Raw genomic sequence first — 12,328 nt, 5'->3', positions numbered from 1 at the left:
ACTGGAGGCCCATTCAATCTTTAGGCTATCAGTTTGAACAATTGCTTAAGCACTTCACAGAAATCTTTACTCCTTAACTTCAAAACAATAAATAACCTTTTATTCCTTCTTTTACCTTTGAATGATATTTTAGAAAGCACAAATGCTTTATTTCCACATGCAAAGGGTGTCCGGCTAGGACTGACCTACTTAGTTTATAAACTACCTAAGCAGGAACCTTGTCTTTTTAAGCGTTTTGCAAAACACATTTACTCTGCACCCTATAAATAATAAAAACAGCAGCAGCAATGGCCCAATTCTCCACCCAATTGCAAGGCTTGGCACGGGTGATTTCTCCACATGTTGAATAATTTCTCCATCTCTACCACAGAGCAGAAGTCCCTGCGGCTGCCCTGAAGCTACAGGAACCCATTCCACAGGGATCAGTGACTGACAGAGCCACACAGCAATTGATCCACCAGGCTTGCCTCCTGCAGAGTATCCAGAAGCCATTTCTTCCCTTTCTAGCAGAACCACTCCAGTTCCACTGCACCGGGGGCCCTCTGTAGCCAGAGGAGAGAGCAGGATTTGGCTTTTTGAGATTATGGGATACCCCACTTCTAAACTCGATACGAGTCAAAAAAAAATCTGGCTTGAACCCTCAACACCATTCGTGATCAAAACCCAAACCACTTTGGAATTGTTTACAGTAGCTCACTCTCTTGTTTGCAGTCTTAGCCTTTGTATCTTTCACTCTCCTTTCTTTTCATAATTCTAAATGCACGATACTTCCTAATCAAAGCCCATCACTATATCCTGCTCTTATCCAGAATGCGGAATTTAGCAGGCTGGGCTTCCCAAAATTTTCTTTGAAGTGCAACATCTCTACCACTTGCAATGAGAGTACCTTTGGTGTTCTTGCAATAGTATTTTTTCTTGTGTCTTGGTATGATTTTCTTAAATAACTGCCTCAGGATTAATTGCTTTTGACTCACAGAGCTTGTTAGATATTGATACTAAGCATTTGTTTCTCTGCCCATGCGTCTCTGAACTAGCATCCTTGATAAAGCATTGTAAGGATTATAGCAATATTCTAATATTGCAAAATTGATTCCTTGAATCCACCAGGTCTTTTTCATTTAGACTAGTTTTTTTCTACCAGTTTATTTGCCTGTGCATACTTTAGGAAGGACTTTACATGATGTGCTGCAACTGCTTTAGCTGAGAGGCTTGCTGAAATAAGCCACCTGCAAATATTATTAACTCAACTGGAAGGCCAAAATGAGAAAAACTGCACATTGCAATGTGCTATTAGATTGCTACTCGATGTGCTGTGCAACAGCTCACTTTAGAAAACAAGAGTAGTAACCCAGTAATAAGAGGTTATCTTTCTCTTTTAATTCAAAGAGATCTATGCCATCCTTGGAATGACTGAGAATCTCATGTGGTTTCAGGAGTTCTTTTGTATTCCATTTCTTGTATCTATTGCAGATTTTGCATTTGGATACATTTCCAAATAAATCCAGTTGGAAGCATTATGCCTGTCCAGAACAGAGTAGCTCAGATGTGTTCTTGCACTTCTCAGTCAGACAGGCATTGTGGATCATGCTTAGAATTTTCAGCCTCATGCTGTGTAGTATGACACAATGTCCTATGCAATGTGTGGCAGTTTCCTCTCTGCTGTCCTAATAAGTTTTTATCATTGGAGGTGCTTGGGCCTTTCCTTTCATCCAAGTATCTAGAATCATGCTCTTTAGCCTTTATCAAGTTGGCTCATTATAGGTTTTTCATCTGAGCCTGTCAAATTTTGTTTGGCAGAGGAGTAGAGTGAGTCATATTTACTTCAAACTCTTCTTGCAACTCCTAGTTTCACTATTTATAGATGTTCTTGGAAAAAAGATCTCTAAGAAACAACTTCACTTATTCATTGTGTTGTACATTTTTACTGTGCTCATCCCTGGCAATACATGTTAAGAGTAGCTTGCTTTCATTGATCAGTGGAGTTTTTTTTTGAAGGCTACAGCAGTCTCATAGGCCTTTGGGAATTTTAGTTCATTGAATTAATTGTTTCATAATGAAAGACTGCTGCCCAGCTTTTAACCCTCTCTTACAACTCAGAGTGAATGAGGATCCTTCAGAATTGAGGTTATGTGCCAGCTCTCCCTATAGGCAGACAAACTGCCGGCAGACACTATGCAAGCCTACTGAAAGAGCAGTTGCAAGGCAACCCAGTCCTTATCTGCAACAGCCCCATTTTTTTGTTCTGGTTATCTCCTTAGTTGATACAGTGGGCAATTGTCCTGAATTAGGTGTCTGCTCTTCAGTCTGGAAAAAAGAACTAGGATGAAGCCAACAAATTCAAATAATGTAGATCTTCAATGAGGAAAAGCAAATGGACTAACCCAATGGATCACTTAGTCTATCCTTACTAAGAGATTTCTGAATGGTCATTTTTAATATGCATATATGCAGTATTTTATATATACACATGTATATAACACACATATATAGACAAATAATATAGTCTGCTTTAAAATGGCAAGCTTGAAATTAATTCAGGAAACCTCATCATATTAAATTCCTCCAATTTCAGAAGCAATTCACTGCAGAAGTTTTCTGTACATAGATCAGCAAAAATAGGATAAATTGCTTGGTTTTCACTATGCTCTACTATCAAAATGTCAAAATAAATATTGCAGAGGAAGAAGGAAAGGTGACACAGATTTTCACCTCTGGAGACTTCAAGGTTTAAATGCAACTTCAAGAATGAGACAACAAGAAAGAGTTTAATGGTGTCACTTAGTCTCTAATGGCCATGCCCTTAACTAGACAGATTTGTTGACAAATCTAGGGAAAAGAGGCGGCAATATCTGTATGCACTATGCCTGCTTTGGAGTACTAACAGTTAACACTTTCCATCCAAAATATTGTGTGTGTGCACGTGTGTGTGTACACACACACACACACACACACACACACACACACACACACACAATCTATCTATATCTATATATAAATAAAAGTAAAATTAGGTCAGCAAATTAGAAACATGAAGCCATAGTACTCCAAGCAGTAAAACAGTCTGTTTTAGTGGTTTGTATTTTTACGTTGCTTTATGTGTTAGCAACTTGCTTTCTACACTGCTTCTCTCTCTCTTTGTGGAAAATTTATTGGTTTCCTCCCTTCCCAAAACTTCTTAAAAGAGAAAATCTATTCTGAAAAATTACTGTAAAAATGACCTTGTGGGCCCCTTTTGATATTTATTTTCTCTCAAGGATTCATAACACAAATATGCTCAGCTTACAAATAAAGAGGCTTTTTCTAGCAGCCAGAGCTTCAAATACCAGCTGAGAGTAGGATGACCAGATAGCAAATGTGAAAAATTGGGACGAGGGTGGGGGGCGTAATAGGAGCCTATATAAGAAAAAAAAATCAAAAATCAGGATTGTCCCTATAATATCAGGACATCTAGTCACCCTAGCTGAGAGTTAAGCTGAGTTCTTGCCTTCTCATGCAGCACCACCACTAATAGAGGTTCAACAAAGAAACCATTTTCACACTGACACCTATAAAATATCAGTCTTTAAAATATGCTCTCAATAACACCAGTGCAGTGTCACTGCCTTTAATGGGCTCACACGGGTGAGTAACTAACTGGAACTTAGTGAACAATTCTGTTGATGTACAAGGAATAGAATCCCACTCACATTCTCTCAGCTGTGTTAGCACTGCAGGACGAATGGGAGTGAAAATAAATAAATAAAAATCAATAAAGTTATTTTTGCCTGTAATACACACAGAATGATCTGCTGAGTAAGAAGGTGCCATTTTTATACAGTTGCTTTTCAGAACAGAACCTCACTTTAAGTTCATGGAAACACCTATTAGAAAATCGCCTGTAGTAAACTTTCCCATTTCTGGTCTGAATTCCTGAGTTTTTTCCTCGCTTCCTAAAGCCATTCTCCTTCTCGGTGATGTCTCAGCTGTTAATCTCATTATCTTTTGAAAAAGGTCATGATAAGGGCTTACTTGCTTCATTCAGCATGTTACTCCAGGCACATTAGTATGCATGCTCTAGGTCAGTTTATCTTCTTTCAGTATTTACTTTGAAGCTGCCTAGCTGGAATCTGATTTTGTTTTCTGTCTTAGATCTTTGGCTGATATTTTGCAGCTCACTTTGTTTTTATATGTTTAACCAAGGATGGAAATGAGACAGAATGTTGCTGTAAAAGTCAATCAATAGCAACTCGGATGTGATTTAATGGATAGAAATAAAGCTGTTCCCTTTGCCTCCCCATGCTGACTGCTGAGAAGTGGTAGAAGGCCCTATTCTTTCCACCTACCCTCATGTAGACTCCCCACATTCTGATCCTACACATTATTAATGTGTGTGTGAAAGATTTTTCCCTGTATAGGAGATGACAAGGCAAATTTTAGGAGCTGCAGAAAGAGTGTGGTATTGGTCTTCTTGTTGTCATATCCTCCTACTGTTTCCCACCACACCCATACAGATGCGACTACTCAATCGTGGCACTATGGCAGGTCACTGGAAGAGCATTCATGCTCAAGCAGCTGGTATCAGAAGAAATGGTTCATATTTTGAGGCTCTCTGCCACAGTATTAGGTACTGGGGCCAGAGATGTAGCCCTACTTGATGATCAAGTCTCTAGAGTGACCAACTCTAGTGTGGAGTTGATTAAGGCAACACCATATAATCCAGGAGTGATCTGCACTGGGTGATATGCGCTCAACTGGTGGAAGATGGAGCACATCATCTGCAGGTTCGTTCTTTATTCTTGTTTGCCATAACTGAGTCCTTGGTGACAATTGTAGGGGTTTAATGATAGCAAGAAAACTTTGTTGTGATTTCAGTCGACTCAATACTGGTGTTATATCATACTACCACTTTCCCATTTCTTATTACTGTGATGCTACAAAACAAAGGAAGACATAAATGATGAGAACTTGCATCCAAGCCTGGACACCAAGAGTCCTCCCTGAGATTAGTGCTATCTGTTCTCTCCATAAACATTGAAGGACTGACAGCTTCTAAAGAGGCAATGATTGCTAAATGGTATTGGTGATTCACTAGGCGCTCTTCCCTCTCACGTGTCATCTTTCACAAGAGGATTAAAGTCAAGGTTCAGATCTTTTGTGGCCACTAAAATCTCATTACATATCTCACAGGAATGAGGGTGTTATTTCCAGTTGCCTGGCTAAATTCTAACTTGAGCATTTACCTTCTGCCTATTTAAAGTTCTCTTGTAGGTTCAACTGCATATGGAATTTTTAGATACTGAAAATATTCATGTTTGTTGAGTTATCTGAAGAACATGGTTTACAAAATTATTTATAGTATTTGTTCTACAAGGATAAAAAATGAAGGGTACAATAAATTAAAACCAAACTATAAAATGGATCAAAGCATCTTGTTATTAGAGTGCCCTAGGGGGAGTATCAGCAAAATACATTCATTCTAAATTCATTAGTCCATCATATACTATATTATATTGCACACCTTCAAAACAGATCAGAAAGAGGGAGACAGACAGTGGTACCACTAAGGGTCACATCAGCTCCCCTATATATACACATGGTTCCCATTAGGAGAAGTTGGAGCTGCATGCACATACAAAGACGACATTTTCCCTAAAAATGTCTTAGTTGCTTTGTTTCCAGAACCTGGAACAGGAATAAGCAACATTAACTAAACCCTGAGCTTAGGTGGTACAATGGAGAAATATCAGAGTGTTACAAAGCATCCAGTGACCATATGCTTGTTCACACTCCTATTAAAAGACAATGGAAAAAATCAATGACTTCAATAGGAGCCATATAAGGCCTTGTAATTGTAATAGCACAGTAGTCATCTGAAAACTGAAGAATACATTTTAGAAGCCATTAGACAACTCTTCACTTTAGTAACCAAAGAGAAACATGAGTCAGGGAAAAGATGCAGCTATCGACTCACAGTAGCTAGTTTCTGAACTTCTTCATCAGATGCTCCCAGTGAGGCCAGTCCTATTTCTTGTGAAAACTGGGCAAACTTGGGATCAGCAAGTAGAGGCACATGCCCCAGGAGTTCATGGCACGTATCTCTGACAGGAATTAGAAGGAGAAGAGAATGTTACACATATAGAAATAGCATTAGCTAATATATTATCACTGAAAGCAGTTTGATACAAGCCATTCAATGCATGTTACTGCCCCTCAAACCTATATGTACCATTAATATTCTTACAATTAAATATTTCTATTGCAGTACCAACACACTCAAATGTATACAACTCTATATAGATGAAGGTATTTGCTTTTACAAATAAATAGATTAAGTTATTCATTATACTACCATTGCACCTCGGAGCCCCTGTCATGGACCAGGTCCCCATTGTGCTAGGCGCTGTACAAACATAGAGAAAAGATGTTCCCCACCCCAGAGAGCTTACAATCTAAGTGTGGATTATCTCCACTTGCCCCTTAACCTCACCAATCACTACCAAGTTGTCAGTAAGCATCTGAGCACTGTGTAACTCGGCCAAGAGGGCAGCAAAGACCTAACTGCCCAAAAGACGAGAAAATCAAGCCCACCCACGGATACAATTTTCACCAATTCTGCCCACGTGGAGTGAACCCGACACTACAAAAAAAAAAAAGTCTCAACTCTCTTGGATTCAGCTCTTGAGCTTTGTGTTTTGTTATTTGGGGTTGAAAAATATGGTTGTGAAATTGTCCGGTTTCTGTTTGGATCCTCTTGCTGTACACAAGTGATTGAACACACACACACTCTCTCTCTCTCTCTCTCTCTGAGATCCCATATTGAAATTTAGACCATAAAACATCATGGGCCAGATTCATGGCCCGCTTTGTGCTCCTAGTGGTATAAACCTATCTCCCCTACCCCCCATCCCTTGGGAATCTTCAGGTGGTACAGAACTGCCATCACAGCTCCTATAGCACATCCTGTCTCTGCTGCAGCACAGGAGGTCCCTGCACCTAGATGATCCTTAGCTGCTGAAATAGCTTCAGGCTGCTCTGGTTTGTGATGGGAGGTGTACTGGCACTGGGTTGACTCCAGGATTAGGGGCTTAAATTCACTTTTGCACCCTCCTTCAGTTTTGCACTAAACACAGCTTAGCCAAAGTAGAAAATCTAGCCTGTTTCAAAAAGGATTGATGTCTGCTCAGCCATGGATCTTTTGCAGTCCATAACTGGAGGTACAATGTTAGTCACCACAAAACCCAATAACATATCCACAAATAAAGAGAGTATGCACAGCATCTAAAAAAGCTCTTACACAGATCTGAGAATGTTCAGTATATCTGTTTCCAAAAAATAATGGACCTGGTAGTAAAGTTCAACTTAAAATCTAATCAGACATTTCCTTTCCTTTTGTCTCTTTAAAGATGTTTCTTTTTTTATATTGTAGCTGTAAACAAATGTTTTAAAGGCAGTGAGAGAACATCAGGTTTTTGCTTTCTATCCGAAATCATCCCATTTGTCTTTTATAAGGTATGTTCTGTGCTAAATGACACAATCTGACATTTCAGATAAATCACAAAAAGAAAAAACTCCTCTCTATTTAATTTAAAGGCTCCTATTCGTAAGCACTCTTCTTCACCAAGATATATGTGCTGTCTGTCCCAAGGTAGAAAGTAGTTCCTGTTTTCACACAAAATAATGTTAACATTTTTGTTATTCTCTCCCCTCCACCACAAGAGTTCATTGATTCAATTGCATTTTCTGGCCTGTTATCCCAGATGTCCTCAGTCACAACAGCATAACTCAGTATTGGCTGGACAAGCTGTATTCACACTGTCCCACTCACTATTGCTCCTAGTGAGTCAAGCCTAGGTCACTAGTTATATAATGCTATGCACGTACATGACTGGCTAATTATATGATACAAAAGAAGTAGAATTTCACTTTCCTTATGTCTATTTTATTTATATACGCTTTCCTATGACAACATGGAAATATGCCCTGGGTATTACGAATATAGTTGCAGCCTTAATACCCAACATTCATAGCCTGGTCTGAGCATTCACTGCTTGGAAAACCAGACTGGTGTTGTCTCCTGGCCAACTGAACAATGTTCCAGATTCTCCTCCAGCACTGAGTATTGCCTTGAAATGTTACTTTCTTCTAAGCACTATAGAAGAAATAAGCAAATTGGGGAGCTGAACATGAACACAATAACTCCAACACCCTGATTGTGAACTGAGCTGCTTTCTAGATTACCACCATGTCAGGGGATCTCTATGCAGGGAACCTGGATACACTCAGTTCACAATGACAGCCCACTATTTCTGCTCTACAAATACAAAACACATATGCAAAAACAACAAGGAGTCTGGTGGCACCTTAAAGACTAACAGATTTATTTGGGCATAAGCTTTCGTGGGTAAAAAACCTCACTTCTTCAGATGCATGGAGTGAAAGTTACAGATGCAGGTATTATATAATGACACATGAAGAGAAGGCAGTTACCTCACAAGTGGAGAACCAGTGTTGACAGGGCCAATTCAATCAGGGTGGATGTAGTCCATTCCCAATAATAGATGAGAAGGTGTCAATTCCAGGAGAGGCAAAGCTGCTTTTGTAATGAGCCAGCCACTCCCAGTCCCTATTGAAGCCCAAATTAATGGTGTTAAATTTGCAAATGAATTTTAGTTCTGCTGTTTCTCTTTTAAGTCTGTTTCTGAAGTGTTTATGTTGTTCAAAAATAGTGACTTTTAAATCTGTTATAGAATGTCCATGGAGATTGAAGTGTTCACCTACTGGCTTTTGTCTATTACCATTCCTGATGTCCGATTTGTGTCCATTTATTCTTTTACATAGGGACTGTCTGGTTTGGCCAATGTACATGGCAGAGGGGCATTGCTAGCACATGGTGGCATATATAACATTAGTAGACGTGCAGGTGAATGAGCCCTTGATGGTGTGACTGATGTGGTTGGGTCCTCTGATGGTGTCGCTAGAGTAGATATGGGGACAGAGTAGGCAACGAGGTTTGCTACAGGAATCGGTTCCTGGGTTGGTATTTCTGTGGTGTGGTGTGTAGTTGCTGGTGAATATTTGCTTCAGGTTGCGGGGTTGTCTGTAAGTGAGGACTAGCCTGCCTCCCAAGGTCTGTGAGAGTGAGAGATCGTTTTCTAGGATAGGTTGTAGATCATTGATAGTGTGCTGGAGAGGTTTTAGCTGGGGGCTGTATGTGATGGCTAGTGGTGTTCTGTTATTTTCCTTGTTGGGCCTGTCCTGTAATAGGTGATTTCTGTGTATCCGTCTCACTCTGTCAATCTGTTTCTTCACTTCCCCATGTAGGCATTGTAATTTTAAGAATGCTTGATAAAGATCTCGTAGGTGTTTGTCTCTGTCTGAGGGATTGGAGCAAATCTGGTTGTATCTTAGGGCTTGGCTGTAGACAATGGATCGTGTAATGTGTCCTGGATGGAATCTGGACATGTAGGTAAGTATAGTGGTCAGTAGGTTTCCGGTATAGGGTGGTGTTTATGTGACTATCACTTCTTTGCACTGTAGTGTCCAGGAAGTGGGTCTCTGGTGGGGACTGGGCCAGACTCGGTTGATGGTGAGGTTGTAATTGTTGAAATCCAGGAGGCTACAACAGTGGTATCCTCAACTCACTTAACAATATTGTTAATCTATCCAACCACACACTTAGCCCATCGGAAGAGTCTGTCCTATCTTGGGGATGGTGGAGAAGAAAGAGTCCCCATGAACATGATACAGTTCTGCGGTGATCTGGAAGCCTACTTTTGTCATCTCCGACTCAAGGAATATTTTCAACACACCATTGAACAGTGCATTTACCCACAGGAGCCTTCCTGCCAGCACTAGAAAAAGAACTCTGTGTAGACTCCTCCTGATGGTCGAAATGACAGACTGGACCTCTACATAGAGTGCTGCTGCAGATGTGCACAGGCTGAAATTGTGAACAAACAGCATCACTTGCCCCATAACCTCAGTCTTTAAGGTGCCACCAGACTCCTTGTCGTTTTTGTGGATACAGACTAACATGGCTGCTCTCGGATACAAAACACATATGATATAGCTGGCCAAAAGCAGTAGGAGACACTGGAAGAGTCATTACCCTAATGTAAATATGAGGTAAAACAGAGATACAACATGAAGAGAATTCCAGGTCTGAGATGCACAGTTACTCATTCTTCCCCAAAGGCAGAACATTTGCTGCTTTAGCAATCCTAATCTCCCTCTGTTTCCTATGATATCCCAGGTCGGCATGATGAAAGCAGCGAAGTCTGACCACCTCATTTCCCAGATGACAGCTGCAGCATGAAGAAGCGAACAATGAGGGATGGAAGAGGTAATGGAATACACAGACATAACCATCAGCAGGGCCGGCTCCAGCGTTTTTGCCATTCCAAGTGGCAAGAAAAAAAAAAGCTGTGATCGGCAGCAGCTCTACTGCTGCCGCTTCATTCTTCGGCAGCAGGTCCTTCCCTCCAAGAGGGACTGAGGGGCCTGCCGCCAAATTGCCACCGGAGAGCCGGATGTGCCTCCCCTTTCCATTGGCCACCCCAAGCACCGGCTTGCTGCGCTGGTGCCTGGAGCCAGCCCTGACCATCAAGATTGAGGCCCTTACTATTTCTAGAGTCAGAACAGACTATCAGATCCAGTGGGAGGCCATGAGCACAGCCAGAGGCACTAATGCACAGACCCAACAGGAATCTCTGAAACTCGAAGTCCAAGAGAGAGCACTCCAGAAGGAAGACAATATTCCACAATACCTCTTATTGAAAAGAAGGACTTCAGTGATAAGCTCCCTAAAAAGCAACCCAGCACCCTTTTTTCCCCCTCAATTAGTGCAACCTGCCTGCAAAGGATGCACCGAGGCAAACCAGTAGAGGTGATACTTTGGGACATGATGCTTCAGCAAATGGTTGTAAGTGCTGAACTACTAATTCTGTCCAGATGTCAAACTGTCATGCCTTAAAGAAGGCTCCAACTCATCATAATCTTCAAGAGGTACCAGTGAAGCAGGGCCCAGAAGCAGTGCCAACTCATTCTGAAGCTGTGATGTACCAATCCTTGGCATGGGAGCTGTAGCCATGCTGAGATATCAAAATATAGGGTGACCAGACATCCCATTTTCAATGGGACAGACCTGTATTTAAGCCTTCCTGCAGGTGTGCCAACTTTTTCTTAAAAACAGGCAAATTTTCCCATATTTTCTGTCCCCCTGCCCATCAATACTGGTGGGTCCTGCTGCTGGCTGGATGCCCGCTCTCCAGCCACTCACTCCCCAGCGGTAACAATGGGGATGGATGTTCAAGGCTGGTGGCAGGGCAAAGCTGCAGAGCACAGGGCCAGACACTCCCCCTGCTGGTCCTTTAGTACAACCCCTGCTGCATGCCAGCTCTCTGGTGGTAGATCCCCACCCTCATCCCATTTTCAGCTGACACAGGTGGTCAGTTACATGTTGGCTCTGCTTAAGTGCTCCCCCTCTCGTTGTCCTCTCTCTCTGCTTTGCACCTTCACAGACACACACACACACAGTCTCATAGCTCCTCCATAACCCCCCACAGTGGGGTGCATCCCACTCCCAGCACTGTGCAGTGAACCAGCCCCTGGTCAGAGTGCTCAGCTCACTAGCAGCCTGACCAGCAGGCTCCTTCCTTCCCCCACTGCCTCTGGCTGGGCTGGCACCCCAGGAAATCCCAAGACCCTCTGGCCCGGGACGCTGGCCAGGAGGAGCCGAGCCCTGCATGTGCCAAAGCCCTGCACAGCACTGGCATGGGGAAGCCTCTTCGCCCCTCAGTTAAGCTCTGGAGTCGCGGGGAGGGAAAATGATTTCCAGCCTGTTCACACCACAAACCTGCAAGCACCATAGCAACCCCCGGGGCAGGGGCTTAGCACCCTCTCCACTTACCCCCACACACCCAGGTCCTGCCCCCTGGGAATGCAGGGCTGCTCTGTCCCCTAGGCACCCTCCTCTGCTGAGACCTTTCTCACCGAGTTCTCTGAAGTCTGTGCAGTCAGGTTCCCTGGGCCCTGGTGCACAATGCATCCTTAGGGCTTAACCCCCTCCTGCCCGTGCTGTAGCCAGGGGACCGGAGGTGGGGCGGGGGTTATGTCGGTGGCCAGCAGCAGCCTGGAGGCGTTAGCTGCCTTTCGACACTGTGCAGGCAGGAAAGGCCAAGCTGCTTCCAGCCACATGGGAAGGGGGGAAGAGATGAGCTCTGCAAAGACACAGGTCAGGTCATCCCTTCCCCCCTTCTCCTCCCCTGCTGCTGGAAGCAGCTTCTGTCCCTTCCCTCCTGCACAGTGCTGATAGGCTGCTGCTGGCCACATTCTGGTGTGAAGTCTGGCA

General features: G+C 42.7%; 1 protein-coding gene across 1 annotated transcript in view; it reads right to left on the bottom strand.

The window, feature by feature from the left end:
• TPH2 (tryptophan hydroxylase 2) overlaps positions 1 to 12,328 on the bottom strand; it is an 83,611-nt gene that overhangs the window by 33,843 nt on the left and 37,440 nt on the right. The window contains exon 8 of the mRNA XM_050935565.1: positions 5,951 to 6,077. Coding sequence (XP_050791522.1) covers positions 5,951 to 6,077 — 127 coding nt within the window. The remainder of the gene's footprint in view (positions 1 to 5,950; positions 6,078 to 12,328) is intronic.

Source organism: Gopherus flavomarginatus, chromosome 1 (assembly GCF_025201925.1).
Source record: "Gopherus flavomarginatus isolate rGopFla2 chromosome 1, rGopFla2.mat.asm, whole genome shotgun sequence".
Classification (NCBI taxonomy): domain Eukaryota; kingdom Metazoa; phylum Chordata; order Testudines; family Testudinidae; genus Gopherus; species Gopherus flavomarginatus.
This window is presented reverse-complemented; position numbering and strand designations above follow the sequence as displayed.